The following is a 21,905-nucleotide window of genomic DNA, read 5'->3' as shown; positions in this document are numbered from 1 at the left end:
CTTTCCATGTCATTCTACTTTGATCCATTATCTCTAAATGACCAAACCACCTCAACAACCCCTCTTCTGCTCTCTGACTAATACTTTTATTAACTCCACACCTTCTCCTAATTTCCACACTCCGAATTTTCTGCATAATATTTACACCACACATTGCCCTTAGACAGGACATCTCCACTGCCTCCAACCGTCTCCTCGCTGCTGCATTTGCCACCCGAGCTTCACACCCATATAAGAGTGTTGGTACTACTATACTTTCATACATTCCCTTCTTTGCCTCCATAGATAACGTTTTTTGACTCCACATATACCTCAATGCACCACTCGCCTTTTTTCCCCTCATCAATTCTATGATTAACCTCATCCTTCATAAATCCATCCGCCAACACGTCAACTCCCAAGTATCTGAAAACATTTACTTCTTCCATACTCCTCCTCCCCAATTTGATATCCAATTTTTTTTTATCTAAATCATTTGATACCCTCATCACCTTACTCTTTTCTATGTTCACTTTCAACTTTCTACCTTTACACACATTCCCAAACTCATCCACTAACCTTTGCAATTTTTCTTTAGAATCTCCCATAAGCACAGTATCATCAGCAAAAAGTAACTGTGTTAATTCCCATTTTGAATTTGATTCCCCATAATTTAATCCCACCCCTCTCCCGAACACCCTAGCATTTACTTCTTTTACAACCCCATCTATAAATATATTAAACAGCCATGGTGACATTACACATCCCTGTCTAAGACCTACTTTTACCGGGAAGTAGTCTCCCTCTCTTCTACACACCCTAACCTGAGCCTCACTATCCTCATAAAAACTCTTTACAGCATTTAGTAACTTACCATCTATTCCATATACTTGCAACATTTGCCACATTGCTCCCCTATCCACTTTATCATATGCCTTTTCTAAATCCATAAATGCAATATATATATATCTTTCTTCTTTCTTTCAACACACCGGCCGTATCCCACCAAGGCGGGGTGGCCCAAAAGGAAAAAGGAAAGTTTCTCCTTTTACATTTAGTAATGTATACAGGAGAAGGGGTTACTAGCCCCTTGCTCCCGGCATTTTAGTCGCCTTTTACAACACGCATGGCTTACGGAGGAAGAATTCTGTTCCACTTCCCCATGGAGATAAGTGGAAATAAACAAGAACAAGAACTAGAAAGAAAATAGAAGAAAACCCAAAGGGGTGTGTATATATATGCTTGTACATGTATGTGTAGCGTGACCTAAGTGTAAGTAGAAGTAGCAAGACATACCTGAAATCTTGCATGTGTATGAGACAGAAAAAAAAAAGACACCAGCAATCCCACCATTGTGTAAAACAGTTACAGGCTTCAGTTTTACATTCACTTGGCAGGACGGTAGTACCTCCCTGGGCAGTTGCTGTCTACCAACCTACTACCTAGGAGACGACCGACTTGTTGAAAAAAAAAAAAAAAATAAATATATATATATATATATATATATATCTTCTTTCTTTCAACACACCGGCCGTATCCCACCGAGGCGGGGTGGCCCAAAAGGAAAAACGAAAGTTTCTCCTTTTACATTTAGTAATATATACAGGAGAAGAGGTTACTAGCCCCTTGCTCCCGGCATTTTAGTTGCCTCTTAAAACACGCATGGCTTACGGAGGAAGAATTCTGTTCCACTTCCCCATGGAGATAAGAGGAAATAAACAAGAATAAGAACTAGAAAGAAAATAGAAGAAAACCCAGAGGGGTGTGTATATATGTGCTTGTACATGTATGTGTAGTGTGACCTAAGTGTAAGTAGAAGTAGCAAGACGTACCTGAAATCTTGCATGTTCATGAGACAGAAAAAAGGACACCAGCAATCCTACCATCATGTAAAACAATTACAGGCTTTCGTTTTACACTCACTTGGCAGGACGGTAGTACCTCCCTGGGCGGTTGCTGTCTACCAACCTACTACCTATAATATATATATATATATATATATATATGGTAGGATTGCTGGTTTCTTTTTCTGTCTCATAAACACGCTAAGATAACAGGGATATCTTGCTACTCCTACTTACACTTTGGTCACACTTCACAGACACGCACATGCATATATATATATACATACATCTAGGTTTTTCTCCTTTTTCTAAATAGCTCTTGTTCTTTTTTATTTCTTCTATTGTCCATGGGGAAGTGGAAAAGAATCTTTCCTCCGTAAGCCATGCGTGTCGTATGAGGCGACTAAAATGCCGGGAGCAATGGGCTAGTAACCCCTTCTCCTGTATACAATTACTAAAAAAGAGAAGAAGAAAAACTTTATAAAACTGGGTTGCTTAAATGTGCGTGGATGTAGTGCGGATGACAAGAAACAGATGATTGCTGATGTTATGAATGAAAAGAAGTTGGATGTCCTGGCCCTAAGCGAAACAAAGCTGAAGGGGGTAGGAGAGTTTCAGTGGGGGGAAATAAATGGGATTAAATCTGGAGTATCTGAGAGAGTTAGAGCAAAGGAAGGGGTAGCAGTAATGTTAAATGATCAGTTATGGAAGGAGAAAAGAGAATATGAATGTGTAAATTCAAGAATTATGTGGATTAAAGTAAAGGTTGGATGCGAGAAGTGGGTCATAATAAGCGTGTATGCACCTGGAGAAGAGAGGAATGCAGAGGAGAGAGAGAGATTTTGGGAGATGTTAAGTGAATGTATAGGAGCCTTTGAACCAAGTGAGAGAGTAATTGTGGTAGGGGACTTGAATGCTAAAGTAGGAGAAACTTTTAGAGAGGGTGTGGTAGGTAAGTTTGGGGTGCCAGGTGTAAATGATAATGGGAGCCCTTTGATTGAACTTTGTATAGAAAGGGGTTTAGTTATAGGTAATACATATTTTAAGAAAAAGAGGATAAATAAGTATACACGATATGATGTAGGGCGAAATGACAGTAGTTTGTTGGATTATGTATTGGTAGATAAAAGACTGTTGAGTAGACTTCAGGATGTACATGTTTATAGAGGGGCCACAGATATATCAGATCACTTTCTAGTTGTAGCTACACTGAGAGTAAAAGGTAGATGGGATACAAGGAGAATAGAAGCATCAGGGAAGAGAGAGGTGAAGGTTTATAAACTAAAAGAGGAGGCAGTTAGGGTAAGATATAAACAGCTATTGGAGGATAGATGGGCTAATGAGAGCATAGGCAATGGGGTCGAAGAGGTATGGGGTAGGTTTAAAAATGTAGTGTTAGAGTGTTCAGCAGAAGTTTGTGGTTACAGGAAAGTGGGTGCGGGAGGGAAGAGGAGCGATTGGTGGAATGATGATGTAAAGAGAGTAGTAAGGGAGAAAAAGTTAGCATATGAGAAGTTTTTACAAAGTAGAAGTGATGCAAGGAGGGAAGAGTATATGGAGAAAAAGAGAGAAGTTAAGAGAGTGGTGAAGCAATGTAAAAAGAGAGCAAATGAGAGAGTGGGTGAGATGTTATCAACAAATTTTGTTGAAAATAAGAAAAAGTTTTGGAGTGAGATTAACAAGTTAAGAAAGCCTAGAGAACAAATGGATTTGTCAGTTAAAAATAGGAGAGGAGAGTTATTAAATGGAGAGGTAGAGGTATTGGGAAGATGGAAGGAATATTTTGAGGAATTGTTAAATGTTGATGAAGATAGGGAAGCTGTGATTTCGTGTATAGGGCAAGGAGGAATAACATCTTGTAGGAGTGAGGAAGAGCCAGTTGTGAGTGTGGGGGAAGTTCGTGAGGCAGTAGGTAAAATGAAAGGGGGTAAGGCAGCCGGGATTGATGGGATAAAGATAGAAATGTTAAAAGCAGGTGGGGATATAGTTTTGGAGTGGTTGGTGCAATTATTTAATAAATGTATGGAAGAGGGTAAGGTACCTAGGGATTGGCAGAGAGCATGCATAGTTCCTTTGTATAAAGGCAAAGGGGATAAAAGAGAGTGCAAAAATTATAGGGGGATAAGTCTGTTGAGTGTACCTGGTAAAGTGTATGGTAGAGTTATAATTGAAAGAATTAAGAGTAAGACGGAGAATAGGATAGCAGATGAACAAGGAGGCTTTAGGAAAGGTAGGGGGTGTGTGGACCAGGTGTTTACAGTGAAACATATAAGTGAACAGTATTTAGATAAGGCTAAAGAGGTCTTTGTGGCATTTATGGATTTGGAAAAGGCGTATGACAGGGTGGATAGGGGGGCAATGTGGCAGATGTTGCAAGTGTATGGTGTAGGAGGTAGGTTACTGAAAGCAGTGAAGAGTTTTTACGAGGATAGTGAGGCTCAAGTTAGAGTATGTAGGAAAGAGGGAAATTTTTTCCCAGTAAAAGTAGGCCTTAGACAAGGATGTGTGATGTCACCGTGGTTGTTTAATATATTTATAGATGGGGTTGTAAGAGAAGTAAATGCGAGGGTCTTGGCAAGAGGCGTGGAGTTAAAAGATAAAGAATCACACACAAAGTGGGAGTTGTCACAGCTGCTCTTTGCCGATGACACTGTGCTCTTGGGAGATTCTGAAGAGAAGTTGCAGAGATTGGTGGATGAATTTGGTAGGGTGTGCAAAAGAAGAAAATTAAAGGTGAATACAGGAAAGAGTAAGGTTATGAGGATAACAAAAAGATTAGGTGATGAAAGATTGAATATCAGATTGGAGGGAGAGAGTATGGAGGAGGTGAACGTATTCAGATATTTGGGAGTGGACGTGTCAGCGGATGGGTCTATGAAAGATGAGGTGAATCATAGAATTGATGAGGGAAAAAGAGTGAGTGGTGCACTTAGGAGTCTGTGGAGACAAAGAACTTTGTCCTTGGAGGCAAAGAGGGGAATGTATGAGAGTATAGTTTTACCAACGCTCTTATATGGGTGTGAAGCGTGGGTGATGAATGTTGCAGCGAGGAGAAGGCTGGAGGCAGTGGAGATGTCATGTCTGAGGGCAATGTGTGGTGTGAATATAATGCAGAGAATTCGTAGTTTGGAAGTTAGGAGGAGGTGCGGGATTACCAAAACTGTTGTCCAGAGGGCTGAGGAAGGGTTGTTGAGGTGGTTCGGACATGTAGAGAGAATGGAGCGAAACAGAATGACTTCAAGAGTGTATCAGTCTGTAGTGGAAGGAAGGCGGGGTAGGGGTCGGCCTAGGAAGGGTTGGAGGGAGGGGGTAAAGGAGGTTTTGTGTGCGAGGGGCTTGGACTTCCAGCAGGCATGCGTGAGCGTGTTTGATAGGAGTGAATGGAGACAAATGGTTTTTAATACTTGACGTGCTGTTGGAGTGTGAGCAAAGTAACATTTATGAAGGGATTCAGGGAAACCGGCAGGCCGGACTTGAGTCCTGGAGATGGGAAGTACAGTGCCTGCACTCTGAAGGAGGGGTGTTAATGTTGCAGTTTAAAAACTGTAGTGTAAAGCACCCTTCTGGCAAGACAGTGATGGAGTGAATGATGGTGAAAGTTTTTCTTTTTCGGGCCACCCTGCCTTGGTGGGAATCGGCCGATGTGATAATAATAATAAAAATATATATATATATATATATATATATATATATATATATATATATATATATGTATATGTATATATGTATGTATATATGTATAAGAGGGTTGGAATAGTTTTAAAAATGCAGTATTAGAATGTGGGGCAGAAGTTTGTGGTTATAGGAGGGTGGGGGCAGGAGGAAAGAGGAGTGATTGGTGGAATGATGAAGTAAAGGGTGTGATAAAAGAGAAAAAGGTAGCTACGAGAGGTTTTTACAAAGCAGAAGTGTTATAAGAAGAGCAGAGTATATGGAGAGTAAAAGAAAGGTGAAGAGAGTGGTGAGAGAGTGCAAAAGGAGAGCAGATGAAAGAGTGGAAGAGGCACTGTCAAGAAATTTTAATGAAAATAAGAAGAAATTTTGGAGTGAGTTAAACAAGTTAAGAAAGCCTAGGGAAAGTATGGATTTGTCCGTTAAAAACAGAGTAGGGGAGTTAGTAGATGGGGAGAGGGAGGTATTAGGTAGATGGCGAGAATATTTTGAGGAACTTTTAAATGTTGAGGAAGAAAGGGAGGCGGTAATTTCATGCACTGGCCAGGGAGGTATACCATCTTTTAGGAGTGAAGAAGAGCAGAATGTAAGTGTGGTGGAGGTACGTGAGGCATTACGTAGAATGAAAGGGGGTAAAGCAGCTCGAACTGATGGGATCATGACAGAAATGTTAAAAGCAGGGGGGGATATAGTGTTGGAGTGGTTGGTACTTTTGTTTAATAAATATATGAAAGAGGGGAAGGTACCTAGGGATTGGCGGAGAGCATGTATAGTCCCTTTATATAAAGGGAAAGGGGATAAAAGAGATTGTAAAAATTATAGAGGAATAAGTTTACTGAGTATACCAGGAAAAGTATACGGTAGAGTTATAATTGAAAGAATTAGAGGTAAGACAGAATGTAGAATTGCGGATGAGCAAGGAGGCTTCAGAGTGGGTAGGGGATGTGTAGATCAAGTGTTTACATTGAAGCATATATGTGAACAGTATTTAGATAAAGGTAGGGAAGTTTTTATTGCATTTATGGATTTAGAAAAGGCATATGATAGAGTGGATAGAGGAGCAATGTGGCAGATGTTGCAAGTTTATGGAATAGGTGGTAAGTTACTAAATGCTGTAAAGAGCTTTTATGAGGATAGTGAGGCTCAGGTTAGGGTATGTAGAAGAGAGGGAGAATACTTCCCGGTAAAAGTAGGTCTTAGACAGGGATGTAATGTCACCATGGTTGTTTAATATATTTATAGATGGGGTTGTAAAAGAAGTAAATGCTAGGGTGTTCGGGAGAGGGGTGGGATTAAATTATGGGGAATCAAATTCAAAATGGGAATTGACACAGTTACTTTTTGCTGATGATACTGTGCTTATGGGAGATTCTAAAGAAAAATTGCAAAGGTTAGTGGATGAGTTTGAGAATGTGTGTAAAGGTAGAAAGTTGAAAGTGAACATAGAAATGAGTAAGGTGATGAGGGTATCAAATGATTTAGATAAAGAAAAATTGGATATCAAATTGGGGAGGAGGAGTATGGAAGAAGTGAATGTTTTCAGATACTTGGGAGTTGACGTGTCGGCGGATGGATTTATGAAGGATGAGGTTAATCATAGAATTGATGAGGGAAAAAAGGTGAGTGGTGCGTTGAGGTATATGTGGAGTCAAAAAACGTTATCTATGGAGGCAAAGAAGGGAATGTATGAAAGTATAGTAGTACCAACACACTTATATGGATGTGAAGCTTGGGTGGTAAATGCAGCAGCGAGGAGACGGTTGGAGGCAGTGGAGATGTCCTGTCTAAGGGCAATGTGTGGTGTAAATATTATGCAGAAAATTCGGAGTGTGGAAATTAGGAGAAGGTGTGGAGTTAATAAAAGCATTAGTCAGAGGGCAGAAGAGGGGTTGTTGAGGTGGTTTGGTCATTTAGAGAGAATGGATCAAAGTAGAATGACATGGAAAGCATATAAATCTATAGGGGAAGGAAAGAGGGGTAGGGGTCGTCCTCGAAAGGGTTGGAAAGAGGGGGTAAAGGAGGTTTTGTGGGCGAGGGGCTTGGACTTCCAGCAAGCGCGCATGAGCGTGTTAGATAGGAGCGAATGGAGACGAATGATACTTGGGACCTGACGATCTGTTGGAGTGTGAGCAGGGTAATATTTAGTGAAGGAATTCAGGGAAACCGGTTATTTTCATATAGTCGGACTTGAGTCCTGGAAATGGGAAGTACAATGCCTGCACTTTAAAGGAGGGGTTTGGGATATTGGCAGTTTGGAGGGATATGTTGTGTATCTTTATACGTATATGCTTCTAAACTGTTGTATTCTGAGCACCTCTGCAAAAGCAGTGATAATGTGTGAGTGTGGTGAAAGTGTTGAATGATGATGAAAGTATTTTCTTTTTGGGGATTTTCTTTCTTTTTTGGGTCACCCTGCCTCGGTGGGAGACGACCAACTTGTTGAAAAAAAAAAATATATATAAATTATAGGTATTAGGTTGGTAAACAGCAACCACCCAGGGAGGTACTACCGTCCTGCCAAGTGAGTGTAAAACGGAAGCCTGCAATTGCTTTACATGATGGTAGGACTGCTGGTGTCCATTTTTCTGTCTCATAAACATGCAAGGTTTCAGGTACGTCTTGCTACTTCTACTTACACTTACGTCACACTACACATATATGTACAAGCATATACGTATATACACACCAATCTGGGTTTTCTTACTAGTTCTTGTTCTTGTTTATTTCCTCTTACCTCCATGGGGAAGTGGAACAGAATTCTTCCTCCGTAAGCCATGCGTGTTGTAAGAGGCGACTAAAATGCCAGGAGCAAGGGGCTAGTAACCCCTTCTCCTGTATATATTACTAAATGTAAAAGGAGAAACTTTCGTTTTTCCTTTTGGGCCACCCCGCCTCGGTTGGATATGGCCGGTGTGTTGAAAGAAAGATCTATATATATATTATAGGTAGTAGGTTGGTAGACAGCAACCACCCAGGGAGGTACTGCCGTCCTGCCATGTGAATGTAAAACAAAAGCCTGTAATTGTTTTACATGATGGTAGGATTGCTGGTGTCTTTTGTTTGTCTCATAAACATGCAAGATTTCAGGTATGTCTTGCTACTTCTACTTGCACTTAGGTCACACTACACATAAATGTACAAGCATATATATACACACCCCTCTGGGTATTCTTCTATTTTCTTTCTTGTTCTTGTTCTTGTTTATTTCCTCTTATCTCCATGGGGAAGTGGAACAGAATTCTTCCTCCATAAGCCGTGTGTGTTGTAAGAGGCGGCTAAAATGCCGTGAGCAAGGTGCTAGTAACTCCTTCTCCCGTATAAATTACTAAATTTAAAAGAGAAACTTTTGTTTTTCTTTTTGGGGCCACCCTGCCTTGGTGGGATACGGCCGGTGTGTTGAAAGAAAGAAGATATATATATATAATCTAGATAGTAGGTTGGTAGACAGCAACCGCCCAGGGAGGTACTACCGTCTTGCCAAGTGAGTGTAAAACGAAAGTCTGTAATTGTTTTACATGATGGTAGGATTGCTGGTGTCTTTTGTCTGTCTCATAAACATGCAAGATTTCGGGTATGTCTTGCTGCTTCTACTTACACTTAGGTCACACTACACATACATGTACAAGCATATAGTATATACACACCCCTCTGGGTTTTCTTCTGTTTTCTTACTAGTTCTTGTTTCTTTCCTCTTACCTCCCTGGGGAAGTGGAAAAGAATTCTTCCTCCGTAAGCCATGCATGTTGTAAGAGGCGACTAAAATGCCAGGAGCAAGTGGCTAGTAACCCCTTCTTCTGTATATATTACTAAATGTAAAAGGAGAAACTTTTGTTTTTCCTTTTGGGCCACCCCACCTCGGTGGGATACGGCTGGTGTGTCGAAAGAAAGAAAGATATATACATAAGTAAGGGGGACAAGGACGGGAGAGAGAGAGAGGAAGAAAAAAGTAGTAGTGGTAGTGGTAATGCTGGTAGTGGAAGTAGTAGTAGAAGTAGTAGTGGTAGTAGAAAGTAGGGAGAGTAGTTTTAGTGGCACAAGAGATAGAAAGGGGATTGAAGGGAGACAATAGTAGTGGTAGTAACAGTAATTGAGTGGTATTTGTAGTAGTAGTAACTGAGTGGTATTTGTACCAGTAGTAATTGAGTGGTAGTTCTAGCAGTAGTAATTGAGTAGTAGTTGTAGTAGCAGTAATGGAGTTGTAGTAGAAGTGGGGTAAGTTTAAGGACAAGAAAAAGGAGCACTGCAGAACTAAGGGGCCACAAGGTGTAGGACCAAAAACATTGGGGGCAAAAAAATGAAGGACAGAACACACTTTAGCAGAAAAAAAGAAAACATAGAAAGAAATAAGGAGAAAATAGGAAAGGAGAAGAGGTAGGGAGAGGAGGAGGAGAAGAAGAAAGGATCAGGTCAGGTCACGAGTGTTCTGAAGTTTGGAGCGTTTTGCAGTGTAATGAGAAATGAAGGCATCTATAGACATTAAGCCGTGACTACTTGGAGTTTACGTGGAGAGGGTTTCGGGGGTCAACGCCCCCGTGGCCCGGTCTGAGACCAGGCCTCATGATGGATCAGGGTCTGATCAACTAAGATTCATATCAGGAAAGTTGTGTGTAAGGGATGCTTTAACAAGGCGGCGACTGTGAAGGCTAGAAGTAGGGTAGACAGTTTTAGCAGAGGACCAGTCAGTAGGATGGCTGTGAGCTCTAACACGGCAGAAAAGAGCATTATTGCTGTTGGAAAGACTAACACTTTTTTGTGTGTTCTTTTTAAGTCTCTCAGAAAGAGAGCAGACAGTTTCTCCAAAGTATTGAAGAGGACAAGAGGAGCACGAAACAGAGTAGACAGCAAGGGCATCGATAGCAGGAGGAGAGGTACGAATTAGATTACTGCGGAGGGTGTTAGTTTGGCAAAAAGTAAGTTTGATGTCTAAGGAATGGAGTTGTTGAGATTAGAAAGACTGGAAATATAGGGAAGGCAAAGAAGAGGAGATTTCATGGGAGTAGAGAGTTTCAGAGAGATGAAAGTCTGTTTAGCATGTCAGAAAGCAGAGGTTATGAAATCGGAAGGGTAGCCAAGATGAGAGAACGAAGTGTGAAAAGTGGAAATTTCCAAGTTGAGGAAGGAGGGTCACAAATGCGGAGAGCATGGAGAAAGAGAGAAATAAAAATTTTCTTGACCGATGAAGCATGGTAAGAAAAGTAGTAAATGTACATGTCACTGTACATAGGCTTGCAGTAAATGGAAAGAGAAAAGCCTGTAGCCAAGTGGTGGACACATAGTACATCAAGGAAAGGGAACAGAGAGTTAGATTTCCACTCAGCTTTAAACTTGACAGAAGGAGCAAGATTGTTAAGGGCATCAAGAAATGGTTGGAAGAGACTAGAGTCATGCAACCAAAGAGCAAAGATGTCATCTACGTAGCAGAGCCAAAGGGGAAGGTGCACACCAATAATGTGTTAGTTTGACTTGTAAATGGTCCAAATTGGACCAAAATGTCATCAGAAGCTTTTCTCCCCTATGTGTGAGTTATTTGTATATTGTTCCAGTCACAATATTGTGCCTTTTTGTTCTTTATGTATGCTGTCTCAATAAAAACAATATGTTCATGTAGAATGGCATGTCACACTTCTTGTTTACATTATTTTTATTATCACACTCGCCGATTCCCACCAAGGCAGGGTGGCCCGAAAAAGAAAAACTTTCACCATCATTCACTCCATCACTGTCTTGCCAGAAGGGTGCTTTACACTACAGTTTTTAAACTGCAACATTAACACCCCTCCTTCAGAGTGCAGGCACTGTACTTCCCATCTCCAGGACTCAAGTCCGGCCTGCCGGTTTCCCTGAACCCCTTCATAAATGTTACTTTGCTCACACTCCAACAGCACGTCAAGTATTAAAAACCTTTTGTCTCCATTCACTCCTATCAAACACGCTCACGCATGCCTGCTGGAAGTCCAAGCCCCTCGCACACAAAACCTCCTTTACCCCCTCCCTCCAACCTTTCCTAGGCCGACCCCTACCCCGCCTTCCTTCCACTACAGACTGATACACTCTTAAAGTTATTCTGTTTTGCTCCATTCTCTCCACATGTCCGAACCACCTCAACAACCCTTCCTCAGCCCTCTGGACAACAGTTTTGGTAATCCCGCACCTCCTCCTAACTTCCAAACTACGAATTCTCTGCATTATATTCACACCACACATTGCTCTCAGACATGACATCTCCACTGCCTCCAGCCTTCTCCTCGCTGCAACATTCATCACCCATGCTTCACACCCATATAAGAGCGTTGGTAAAACTATACTCTCATACATTCCCCTCTTTGCCTCCAAGGACAAAGTTCTTTGTCTCCACAGACTCCTAAGTGCACCACTCACCCTTTTCCCCTCATCAATTCTATGATTCACCTCATCTTTCATAGACCCATCCGCTGACACGTCCACTCCCAGATATCTGAATACATTCACCTCCTCCATACTCTCTCCCTCCAATCTGATATCCAATCTTTCATCACCTAATCTTTTTGTTATCCTCATAACCTTACTCTTTCCTGTATTCACTTTCAATTTTCTTCTTTTGCACACCCTACCAAATTCATCCACCAATCTCTGCAACTTCTCTTCAGAATCTCCCAAGAGCAGAGTGTCATCAGCAAATAGCAACTGTGACAACTCCCACTTTATGTGTGATTCTTTATCTTTTAACTCCACGCCTCTTTCCAAGACCCTCGCATTTACTTCTCTTACAACCCCATCTATAAATATATTAAACAACCACGGTGACATCACACATCCTTGTCTAAGGCCTACTTTTACTGGGAAATAATTTCCCTCTTTCCTACATACTCTAACTTGAGCCTCACTATCCTCGTAAAAACTCTTCACTGCTTTCAGTAACCTACCTCCTACACCATACACCTGCAACATCTGCCACATTGCCCCCCTATCCACCCTGTCATACGCCTTTTCCAAATCCATAAATGCCACAAAGACCTCTTTAGCCTTATCTAAATACTGTTCACTTATATGTTTCACTGTAAACACCTGGTCCACACACCCCCTACCTTTTCTAAAGCCTCCTTGTTCATCTGCTATCCTATTCTCTGTCTTACTCTTAATTCTTTCAATAATAACTCTACCATACACTTTGCCAGGTATACTCAACAGACTTTTTTTTTTTTTTTTTTTTTCAACAAGTCGGTCGTCTCCCACCGAGGCAAGGTGACCCAAAAAAAGAAAGAAAATCCCCAAAAAGAAAATACTTTCATCATCATTCAACACTTTCACCACACTTGCACATTATCACTGCTTTTGCAGAGGTGCTCAGAATATAACAGTTTAGAAGCATATACGTATAGAGATACACAACATATCCCTCCAAACTGCCAATATCCCAAACCCCTCCTTTAAAGTGCAGGCATTGTACTTCCCATTTCCAGGACTCAAGTCCGACTATATGAAAATAACCGGTTTCCCTGATTTTTTTTTTTTTTTTTTTTTTTCAACAAGTCGGTCGTCTCCCACCGAGGCAGGGTGACCCAAAAAAAAAGAAAGAAAATCCCCAAAAAGAAAATACTTTCATCATCATTCAACACTTTCACCACACTCACACATTATCACTGCTTTTGCAGAGGTGCTCAGAATATAACAGTTTAGAAGCATATACGTATAGAGATACACAACATATCCCTCCAAACTGCCAATATCCCAAACCCCTCCTTTAAAGTGCAGGCATTGTACTTCTCATTTCCAGGACTCAAGTCCGACTATATGAAAATAACCGGTTTCCCTGAATCCCTTCACTAAATATTACCCTGCTCACACTCCAACAGATCGTCAGGTCCCAAGTATCATTCGTCTCCATTCACTCCTATCTAACACGCTCATGCACGCTTGCTGGAAGTCCAAGCCCCTCACCCACAAAACCTCCTTTACCCCTCTTTCCAACCCTTTCGAGGACGACCCCTACCCCTCTTTCCTTCCCCTATAGATTTATATGCTTTCCATGTCATTCTACTTTGATCCATTCTCTCTAAATGACCAAACCACCTCAACAACCCCTCTTCTGCCCTCTGACTAATGCTTTTATTAACTCCACACCTTCTCCTAATTTCCACACTCCGAATTTTCTGCATAATATTTACACCACACATTGCCCTTAGACAGGACATCTCCACTGCCTCCAACCGTCTCCTCGCTGCTGCATTTACCACCCAAGCTTCACATCCATATAAGAGTGTTGGTACTACTATACTTTCATACATTCCCTTCTTTGCCTCCATAGATAACGTTTTTTGACTCCACATATACCTCAACGCACCACTCACCTTTTTTCCCTCATCAATTCTATGATTAACCTCATCCTTCATAAATCCATCCGCCGACACGTCAACTCCCAAGTATCTGAAAACATTCACTTCTTCCATACTCCTCCTCCCCAATTTGATATCCAATTTTTCTTTATCTAAATCATTTGATACCCTCATCACCTTACTCTTTTCTATGTTCACTTTCAACTTTCTACCTTTACACACATTCTCAAACTCATCCACTAACCTTTGCAATTTTTCTTTAGAATCTCCCATAAGCACAGTATCATCAGCAAAAAGTAACTGTGTCAATTCCCATTTTGAATTTGATTCCCCATAAATTAATCCCACCCCTCTCCCTAACACCCTAGCATTTACTTCTTTTACAACCCCATCTATAAATATATTAAACAACCATGGTGACATTACACATCCCTGTCTAAGACCTACTTTTACCGGGAAGTATTCTCCCTCTCTTCTACACACCCTAACCTGAGCCTCACTATCCTCATAAAAGCTCTTTACAGCATTTAGTAACTTACCACCTATTCCATATACTTGCAACATCTGCCACATTGCTCCTCTATCCACTCTATCATATGCCTTTTCTAAATCCATAAATGCAATAAAAACTTCCCTACCTTTATCTAAATACTGTTCACATATATGCTTCAATGTAAACACTTGATCTACACATCCCCTACCCACTCTGAAACCTCCTTGCTCGTCCGCAATTCTACATTCTGTCTTACCTCTAATTCTTTCAATTATAACCCTACCGTATACTTTTCCTGGTATACTCAGTAAACTTATTCCTCTATAATTTTTACAATCTCTTTTGTCCCCTTTCCCTTTATATAAAGGGACTATACATGCTCTCTGCCAATCCCTAGGTACCTTCCCCTCTTTCATACATTTATTAAACAAAAGTACCAACCACTCCAACACTATATCCCCCCCTGCTTTTAACATTTCTGTCATGATCCCATCAGTTGCAGCTGCTTTACCCCCTTTCATTCTACGTAATGCCTCACATACCTCCACCACACTTATATTCTGCTCTTCTTCACTCCTAAAAGATGGTATACCTCCCTGGCCAGTGCATGAAATTACCGCCTCCCTTTCTTCCTTAACATTTAAAAGTTCCTCAAAATATTCTCGCCATCTACCTAATACCTCCCTCTCCCCATCTACTAACTCCCCTACTCTGTTTTTAACTGACAAATCCATACTTTCCCTAGGCTTTCTTAACTTGTTTAACTCACTCCAAAATTTTTTCTTATTTTCATTAAAATTTCTTGACAGTGCCTCTCCCACTCTTTCATCTGCTCTCCTTTTGCACTCTCTCACCACTCTCTTCACCTTTCTTTTACTCTCCATATACTCTGCTCTTCTTATAACACTTCTGCTTTGTAAAAACCTCTCGTAAGCTACCTTTTTCTCTTTTATCACACCCTTTACTTCATCATTCCACCAATCACTCCTCTTTCCTCCTGCCCCCACCCTCCTATAACCACAAACTTCTGCCCCACATTCTAATACTGCATTTTTAAAACTATTCCAACCCTCTTCAACCCCCCCACTACTCATCTTTGCACTAGCCCACCTTTCTGCCAATAGTCGCTTATATCTCGCCCGAACTTCCTCCTCCCTTAGTTTATACACTTTCACCTCCCTCTTACTTGTTGTTGCCACCTTCCTCTTTTCCCATCTACCTCTTACTCTAACTGTAGCTACAACTAAATAATGATCCGATATATCAGTTGCCCCTCTATAAACATGTACATCCTGGAGCCTACCCATCAACCGTTTATCCACCAATACATAATCTAACAAACTACTTTCATTACGTGCTACATCATACCTTGTATATTTATTTATCCTCTTTTTCATAAAATATGTATTACTTATTACCAAATTTCTTTCTACACATAGCTCAATTAAAGGCTCCCCATTTACATTTACCCCTGGCACCCCAAAATTACCTACTACTCCCTCCATAACATTTTTACCCACTTTAGCATTGAAATCCCCAACCACCATTACTCTCACACTTGATTCAAAACTCCCCACGCATTCACTCAACATTTTCCAGAATCTCTCTCTCTCTCCTCTACACTTCTCTCTTCTCCAGGTGCATACACGCTTACTATAACCCACTTTTCGCATCCAATCTTTATTTTACTCCACATAATCCTTGAATTTATACATTTGTAGTCCCTCTTTTTCCTGCCATAGCTTATCCTTCAACATTATTGCTACTCCTTCTTTAGCTCTAACTCTATTTGAAACCCCTGACCTAATCCCATTTATTCCTCTCCATTGAAACTCTCCCACCCCCTTCAGCTTTGTTTCACTTAAAGCCAGGAAATCCAGTTTCTTCTCATTCATAACATCCACAATCATCTCTTTCTTATCATTTGCACAACATCCATGCACATTCAGACTTCCCACTTTGACAATTTTCTTCTTATTCGTTTTAGTAATCTTTACAGGAAAAGGGGTTACTAGCCCATTGTTCCCGGCATTTTAGTTGACTTATCCCCCTATAATTTTTGCACTCTCTTTTATCCCGTTTGCCTTTATACAAAGGAACTATGCATGCTCTCTGCCAATCCCTAGGTACCTTACCTTCTTCCATACATTTATTAAATAATTGCACCAACCACTCCAAAACTATATCCCCACCTGCTTTTAACATTTCTATCTTTATCCCATCAATCCCGGCTGCCTTACCCCCTTTCATTTTACCTACTGCCTCACGAACTTCCCCCACACTCACAACTGGCTCTTCCTCACTCCTACAAGATGTTGTTCCTCCTTGCCCTATACACAAAATCACAGCTTCCCTATCTTAATCAACATTTAACAATTCCTCAAAATATTCCCTCCATCTTCCCAATACATCTAACACTCCATTTAGTAACTCTCCTCTCCTATTTTTAACTGACAAATCCATTTGTTCTCTAGGCTTTCTTAACTTGTTAATCTCACTCCAAAACTTTTTCTTATTTTCAACAAAATTTGTTGATAACATCTCACCCACTCTCTCATTTGCTATCTTTTTACATTGCTTCACCACCCTCTTAACCTCTCTCTTTTTTTCCATATACTCTACCCTCCTTGCATCACTTCTACTTTGTAAAAACTTCTCATATGCTAACTTTTTCTCCCTTACTGCTCTCTTCACATCATCATTCCACCAATCGCTCCTCTTCCCTCCCGCACCCACTTTCCTGTAACCACAAACTTCTGCTGAACACTCTAACACTACATTTTTAAACCTACCCCATACCTCTTCGACCCCATTGCCTATGCTCTCATTAGCCCATCTATCCTCCAATAGCTGTTTATATCTTACCCTAACTGCCTCCTCTTTTAGTTTATAAACCTTCACCTCTCTCTTCCCTGATGCTTCTATTCTCCTTGTATCCCATCTACCTTTTACTCTCAGTGTAGCTACAACTAGAAAGTGATTTGATATATCTGTGGCCCCTCTATAAACATGTACATCATGAAGTCTACTCAACAGTCTTTTATCTACCAATACATAATCCAACAAACTACTGTCATTTCGCCCTACATCATATCTTGTATACTTATTTATCCTCTTTTTCTTAAAATATGTATTACCTATAACTAAACCCCTTTCTATACAAAGTTCAATCAATGGGCTCCCATTATCATTTACACCTGGCACCCCAAACTTACCTACCACACCCTCTCTAAAAGTTTCTCCTACTTTAGCATTCAGGTCCCCTACCACAATTACTCTCTCACTTGATTCAAAGGCTCCTATACATTCACTTAACATCTCCCAAAATCTCTCTCTCTCCTCTACATTCCTCTCTTCTCCAGGTGCATACACGCTTATTATGACCCACTTCTCGCATCCAACCTTTACTTTAATCCACATAATTCTTGAATTTACATATTCATATTCTCTTTTCTCCTTCCATAACTGATCATTCAACATTACTGCTAGCCCTTCCTTTGCTCTAACTCTCTCAGATACTCCAGATTTAATCCCATTTATTTCCCCCCACCGAAACTCCCCTACCCCCCTTCAGCTTTGTTTCGCTTAGGGCCAGGACATCCAACTTCTTTTCATTCATAACATCAGCAATCATCTGTTTCTTGTCATCCGCACTACATCCACGCACATTTAAGCATCCCAGTTTTATAAAGTTTTTCTTCTTCTCTTTTTTAGTAAATGTCTACAGGAGAAGGGGTTACTAGCCCATTGCTCCCGGCATTTTAGTCGCCTCATACGACACGCATGGCTTACAGAGGAAAGATTCTTTTCCACTTCCCCATGGACAATAGAAGAAATAAAGAGGAACAAGAGCTATTTAGAAAAAGGAGAAAAACCTAGATGTATGTACGTATATATATATGCATGTGCGTGTCTGTGAAGTGTGACCAAAGTGTAAGTAGGAGTAGCAAGATATCCCTGTTATCTAGCGTGCTTATGAGACAGAAAAAGAAACCAGCAATCCCACCATCATGCAAAACAGTTACAGGTTTCTGCTTCACAGTCATCCGGCAGGACGGCAGTACTTTCCTGGGCGGCTGCTGTCTACCAACCTACTACCTGTTTACATGTCTTATTGAATTGGTGGTGGTGTACATAATGCAGCACTACTTGCTCCTGACTGGCCATACATTTTTTCTAGGCATAACAGGATGACAAGACACCTATACAGTTGAGCTGTGACATTGGCTGGCAGCAAATTTGAGGCCTACAAATATTTTGTTTATATACATCATGCACAAAACTGGCCATCTCCAACTGTGGTAGGGTGACCCAAAAGAAGGACACTCATTCACCATCATTTATTTTATCTTTGTCTTACCAGAAATGTGTAGACATTACAATTCAAATTACCCTCTGAAATGCACCATTCCCTCAGAACATAGGCACTGTATTTTCCACATCCAGGATTCAAGCCCAGCTGGCCAGGTTACTTGGATCCCTTCATAAATGTTACTTTGCTCATACTCTAACAGTGCATCAACCCATGAAAATCACTGGTCTTTACTCTCTCCTGTCATGCTTACACAAGCCTTCTGGATGCACGAGTCCCTAGTACTCAAAATCTTCTTTACTTTGTCCCTCCAACGCTTCTTGGAATAACCACTTACCCCTTCTATTTTTGTTAGTCAACTGTTGTGGGTCACAACCTGGCTAGAGGGTGGTAATATACCTTAGAGAGGCTGGGCTTTGAATTTATCTGAGGTAGGAGAACAGTTTTTGCTTGTGAATTTAATTGTGTATAATAAAATGTAGTATAAAACTGTGTCTGTAATTTACTAGTTGAATATGCATTGGTTAAGCTCCAGCTCCTAGACTTTTTTCTTTTTGTAACATACTACATAATTGCTTAATGCAGTTTAGTTTTGTCACATCTACCTTTGGTTTCCTCTATGTGTATGCACATTCATTTATGTATCATCATTCATTATTAAAAATTAGTAGGGGCACAAGTGCCCTGGGTAATTTAACTTACATACACAGTAGTAATACTGTACGTTTTTGGCCCAAACAAGACACATATACTATTGTGTTTTTCCTTTGATCACTGAAGAATACAAATTGTGACATTTGAATAAAAAAAAGCTGCATGAAAAAGATGTGTAATGGACATAACCTGTGGGCCAGATACAAAACAAATGGGTTAGGTCATTAAGCTATATTTTGTACTGAACATTATTATTGCAAGAGTAGATTCACTAAAATGGCACTGAACATGTCATATCATTAAAGAATGAGTGAATAATGAATCAGTGAACTTTTCTAATGGATTCCAAGATATAAAGACCAAGCAGTAACTGCTTAGATAAAATATGGAAGTTTAAATATGTCAATTTGGAAAGAAAGGCTGATGACAAAGCACTTGAAGTACAAAGTGAGATCTTCATACAGTAGAATCATAGTGTTATTTTAGATTGAATGGAGACCAGAATGTCTTAAGTGTTCACCTCCTAAATTTATTATTGTAAATGCTGTTTCAGATATTGACACACTGATGATTATGTATTGTGTTTAGGAAAGCTGGTCTTGCAGTGCTTAAAGAGGCTATCCGTTTGGCTCAAGAAAGTAGTGACCATGTCTGCTTACAACATGCATTAGCCTGGCTCTACACATTATCTCCAACTCATAAGGTAAATCTTTATCTATACTATATGTAATGACATAATTCATTAATTTTTGACCACATTGGCTGTTTCCCACCAGTTTAGGGTGACCCAAAGAAGAAAACATATTCACTATCACTCAGTTAATAGTTGCTTTGCTAGAAATGTGCAGACATCACACTATAGCATAATTCTGGGGGTGGGGGGCATGGGCAGTAGCAACAGTGACAACAACATCCCCACCCTTCCTTCAGCAACTGTACTTCCCAACTCCAGGGTTCAAGTCTGGCTAACTAGTTTTCCTGAATTCCTTCATAAATAATAACTTACTCTTCCTCAACAGCACATTACAATCCAAAACCTACTTGTCTCCTTGCACTCAGCCATAACACACACATTGATATTCAAAACCCTGCCACTCAAAATCCTTTTCATTCCTTCCCTCTAATTTTTCCTTGGACATTACAGAGGAAAAATAGTTTTAAAAATACTAGTCAGTTTTTTGTTGAATGTTCATTTTTTATTATTTTATTATCACACTGGCCGATTCCCACCAAGGCAGGGTGGCCCGAAAAAGAAAAACTTTCACCATCATTCACTCCATCACTGTCTTGCCAGAAGGGTGCTTTACACTACAGTTTTTAAACTGCAACATTAACACCCCTCCTTCAGAGTGCAGGCACTGTACTTCCCATCTCCAGGACTCAAGTCCGGCCTGCCGGTTTCCCTGAATCCCTTCATAAATGTTACTTTGCTCACACTCCAACAGCACGTCAAGTATTAAAAACCATCTGTCTCCATTCACTCCTATCAAACACGCTCACGCATGCCTGCTGGAAGTCCAAGCCCCTCGCACACAAAACCTCCTTTACCCCCTCCCTCCAACCCTTCCTAGGCCGACCCCTACCCCGCCTTCCTTCCACTACAGACTGATACACTCTTGAAGTCATTCTGTTTCGCTCCATTCTCTCTACATGTCCGAACCACCTCAACAACCCTTCCTCAGCCCTCTGGACAACAGTTTTGGTAATGCCGCACCTCCTCCTAACTTCCAAACTACGAATTCTCTGCATTATATTCACACCACACATTGCCCTCAGACATGACATCTCCACTGCCTCCAGCCTTCTCCTCGCTGCAACATTCATCACCCATGCTTCACACCCATATAAGAGCGTTGGTAAAACTATACTCTCATACATTCCCCTCTTTGCCTCCAAGGACAAAGTTCTTTGTCTCCACAGACTCCTAAGTGCACCACTCACTCTTTTTCCCTCATCAATTCTATGATTCGCCTCATCTTTCATAGACCCATCCGCTGACACGTCCACTCCCAAATATCTGAATACGTTCACCTCCTCCATACTCTCTCCCTCCAATCTGATATTCAATCTTTCATCACCTAATCTTTTTGTTATCCTCATAACCTTACTCTTTCCTGTATTCACCTTTAATTTTCTTCTTTTGCACACCCTACCAAATTCATCCACCAATCTCTGCAGCTTCTCTTCAGAATCTCCCAAGAGCACAGTGTCATCAGCAAAGAGCAGCTGTGACAACTCCCACTTTGTGTGTGATTCTTTATCTTTTAACTCCACGCCTCTTGCCAAGACCCTCGCATTTACTTCTCTTACAACCCCATCTATAAATATATTAAACAACCACGGTGACATCACACATCCTTGTCTAAGGCCTACTTTTACTGGGAAAAAATTTCCCTCTTTCCTACATACTCTAACTTGAGCCTCACTATCCTCGTAAAAGCTCTTCACTGCTTTCAGTAACCTACCTCCTACACCATACACTTGCAACATCTGCCACATTGCCCCCCTATCCACCCTGTCATACGCCTTTTCCAAATCCATAAATGCCACAAAAACCTCTCTAGCCTTATCTAAATACTGTTCACTTATATGTTTCACTGTAAACACCTGGTCCACACACCCCCTACCTTTCCTAAAGC

At 40.8% G+C, this 21,905-nt stretch overlaps 1 protein-coding gene across 6 annotated transcripts in view; it reads left to right on the top strand.

Annotated features, from left to right (window-relative positions):
* Positions 1 to 21,905, top strand: part of ida (anaphase promoting complex subunit 5 ida) — a 348,644-nt gene that overhangs the window by 163,408 nt on the left and 163,331 nt on the right. For all 6 annotated transcript variants that reach the window (XM_070093406.1, XM_070093405.1, XM_070093407.1 and 3 more), the window contains one exon: positions 19,855 to 19,969. In XM_070093406.1, coding sequence (XP_069949507.1) covers positions 19,855 to 19,969 — 115 coding nt within the window. The remainder of the gene's footprint in view (positions 1 to 19,854; positions 19,970 to 21,905) is intronic.

The sequence above is a fragment of the Cherax quadricarinatus genome, chromosome 42 (genome assembly GCF_038502225.1).
Source record: "Cherax quadricarinatus isolate ZL_2023a chromosome 42, ASM3850222v1, whole genome shotgun sequence".
Classification (NCBI taxonomy): domain Eukaryota; kingdom Metazoa; phylum Arthropoda; class Malacostraca; order Decapoda; family Parastacidae; genus Cherax; species Cherax quadricarinatus.
This window is presented reverse-complemented; position numbering and strand designations above follow the sequence as displayed.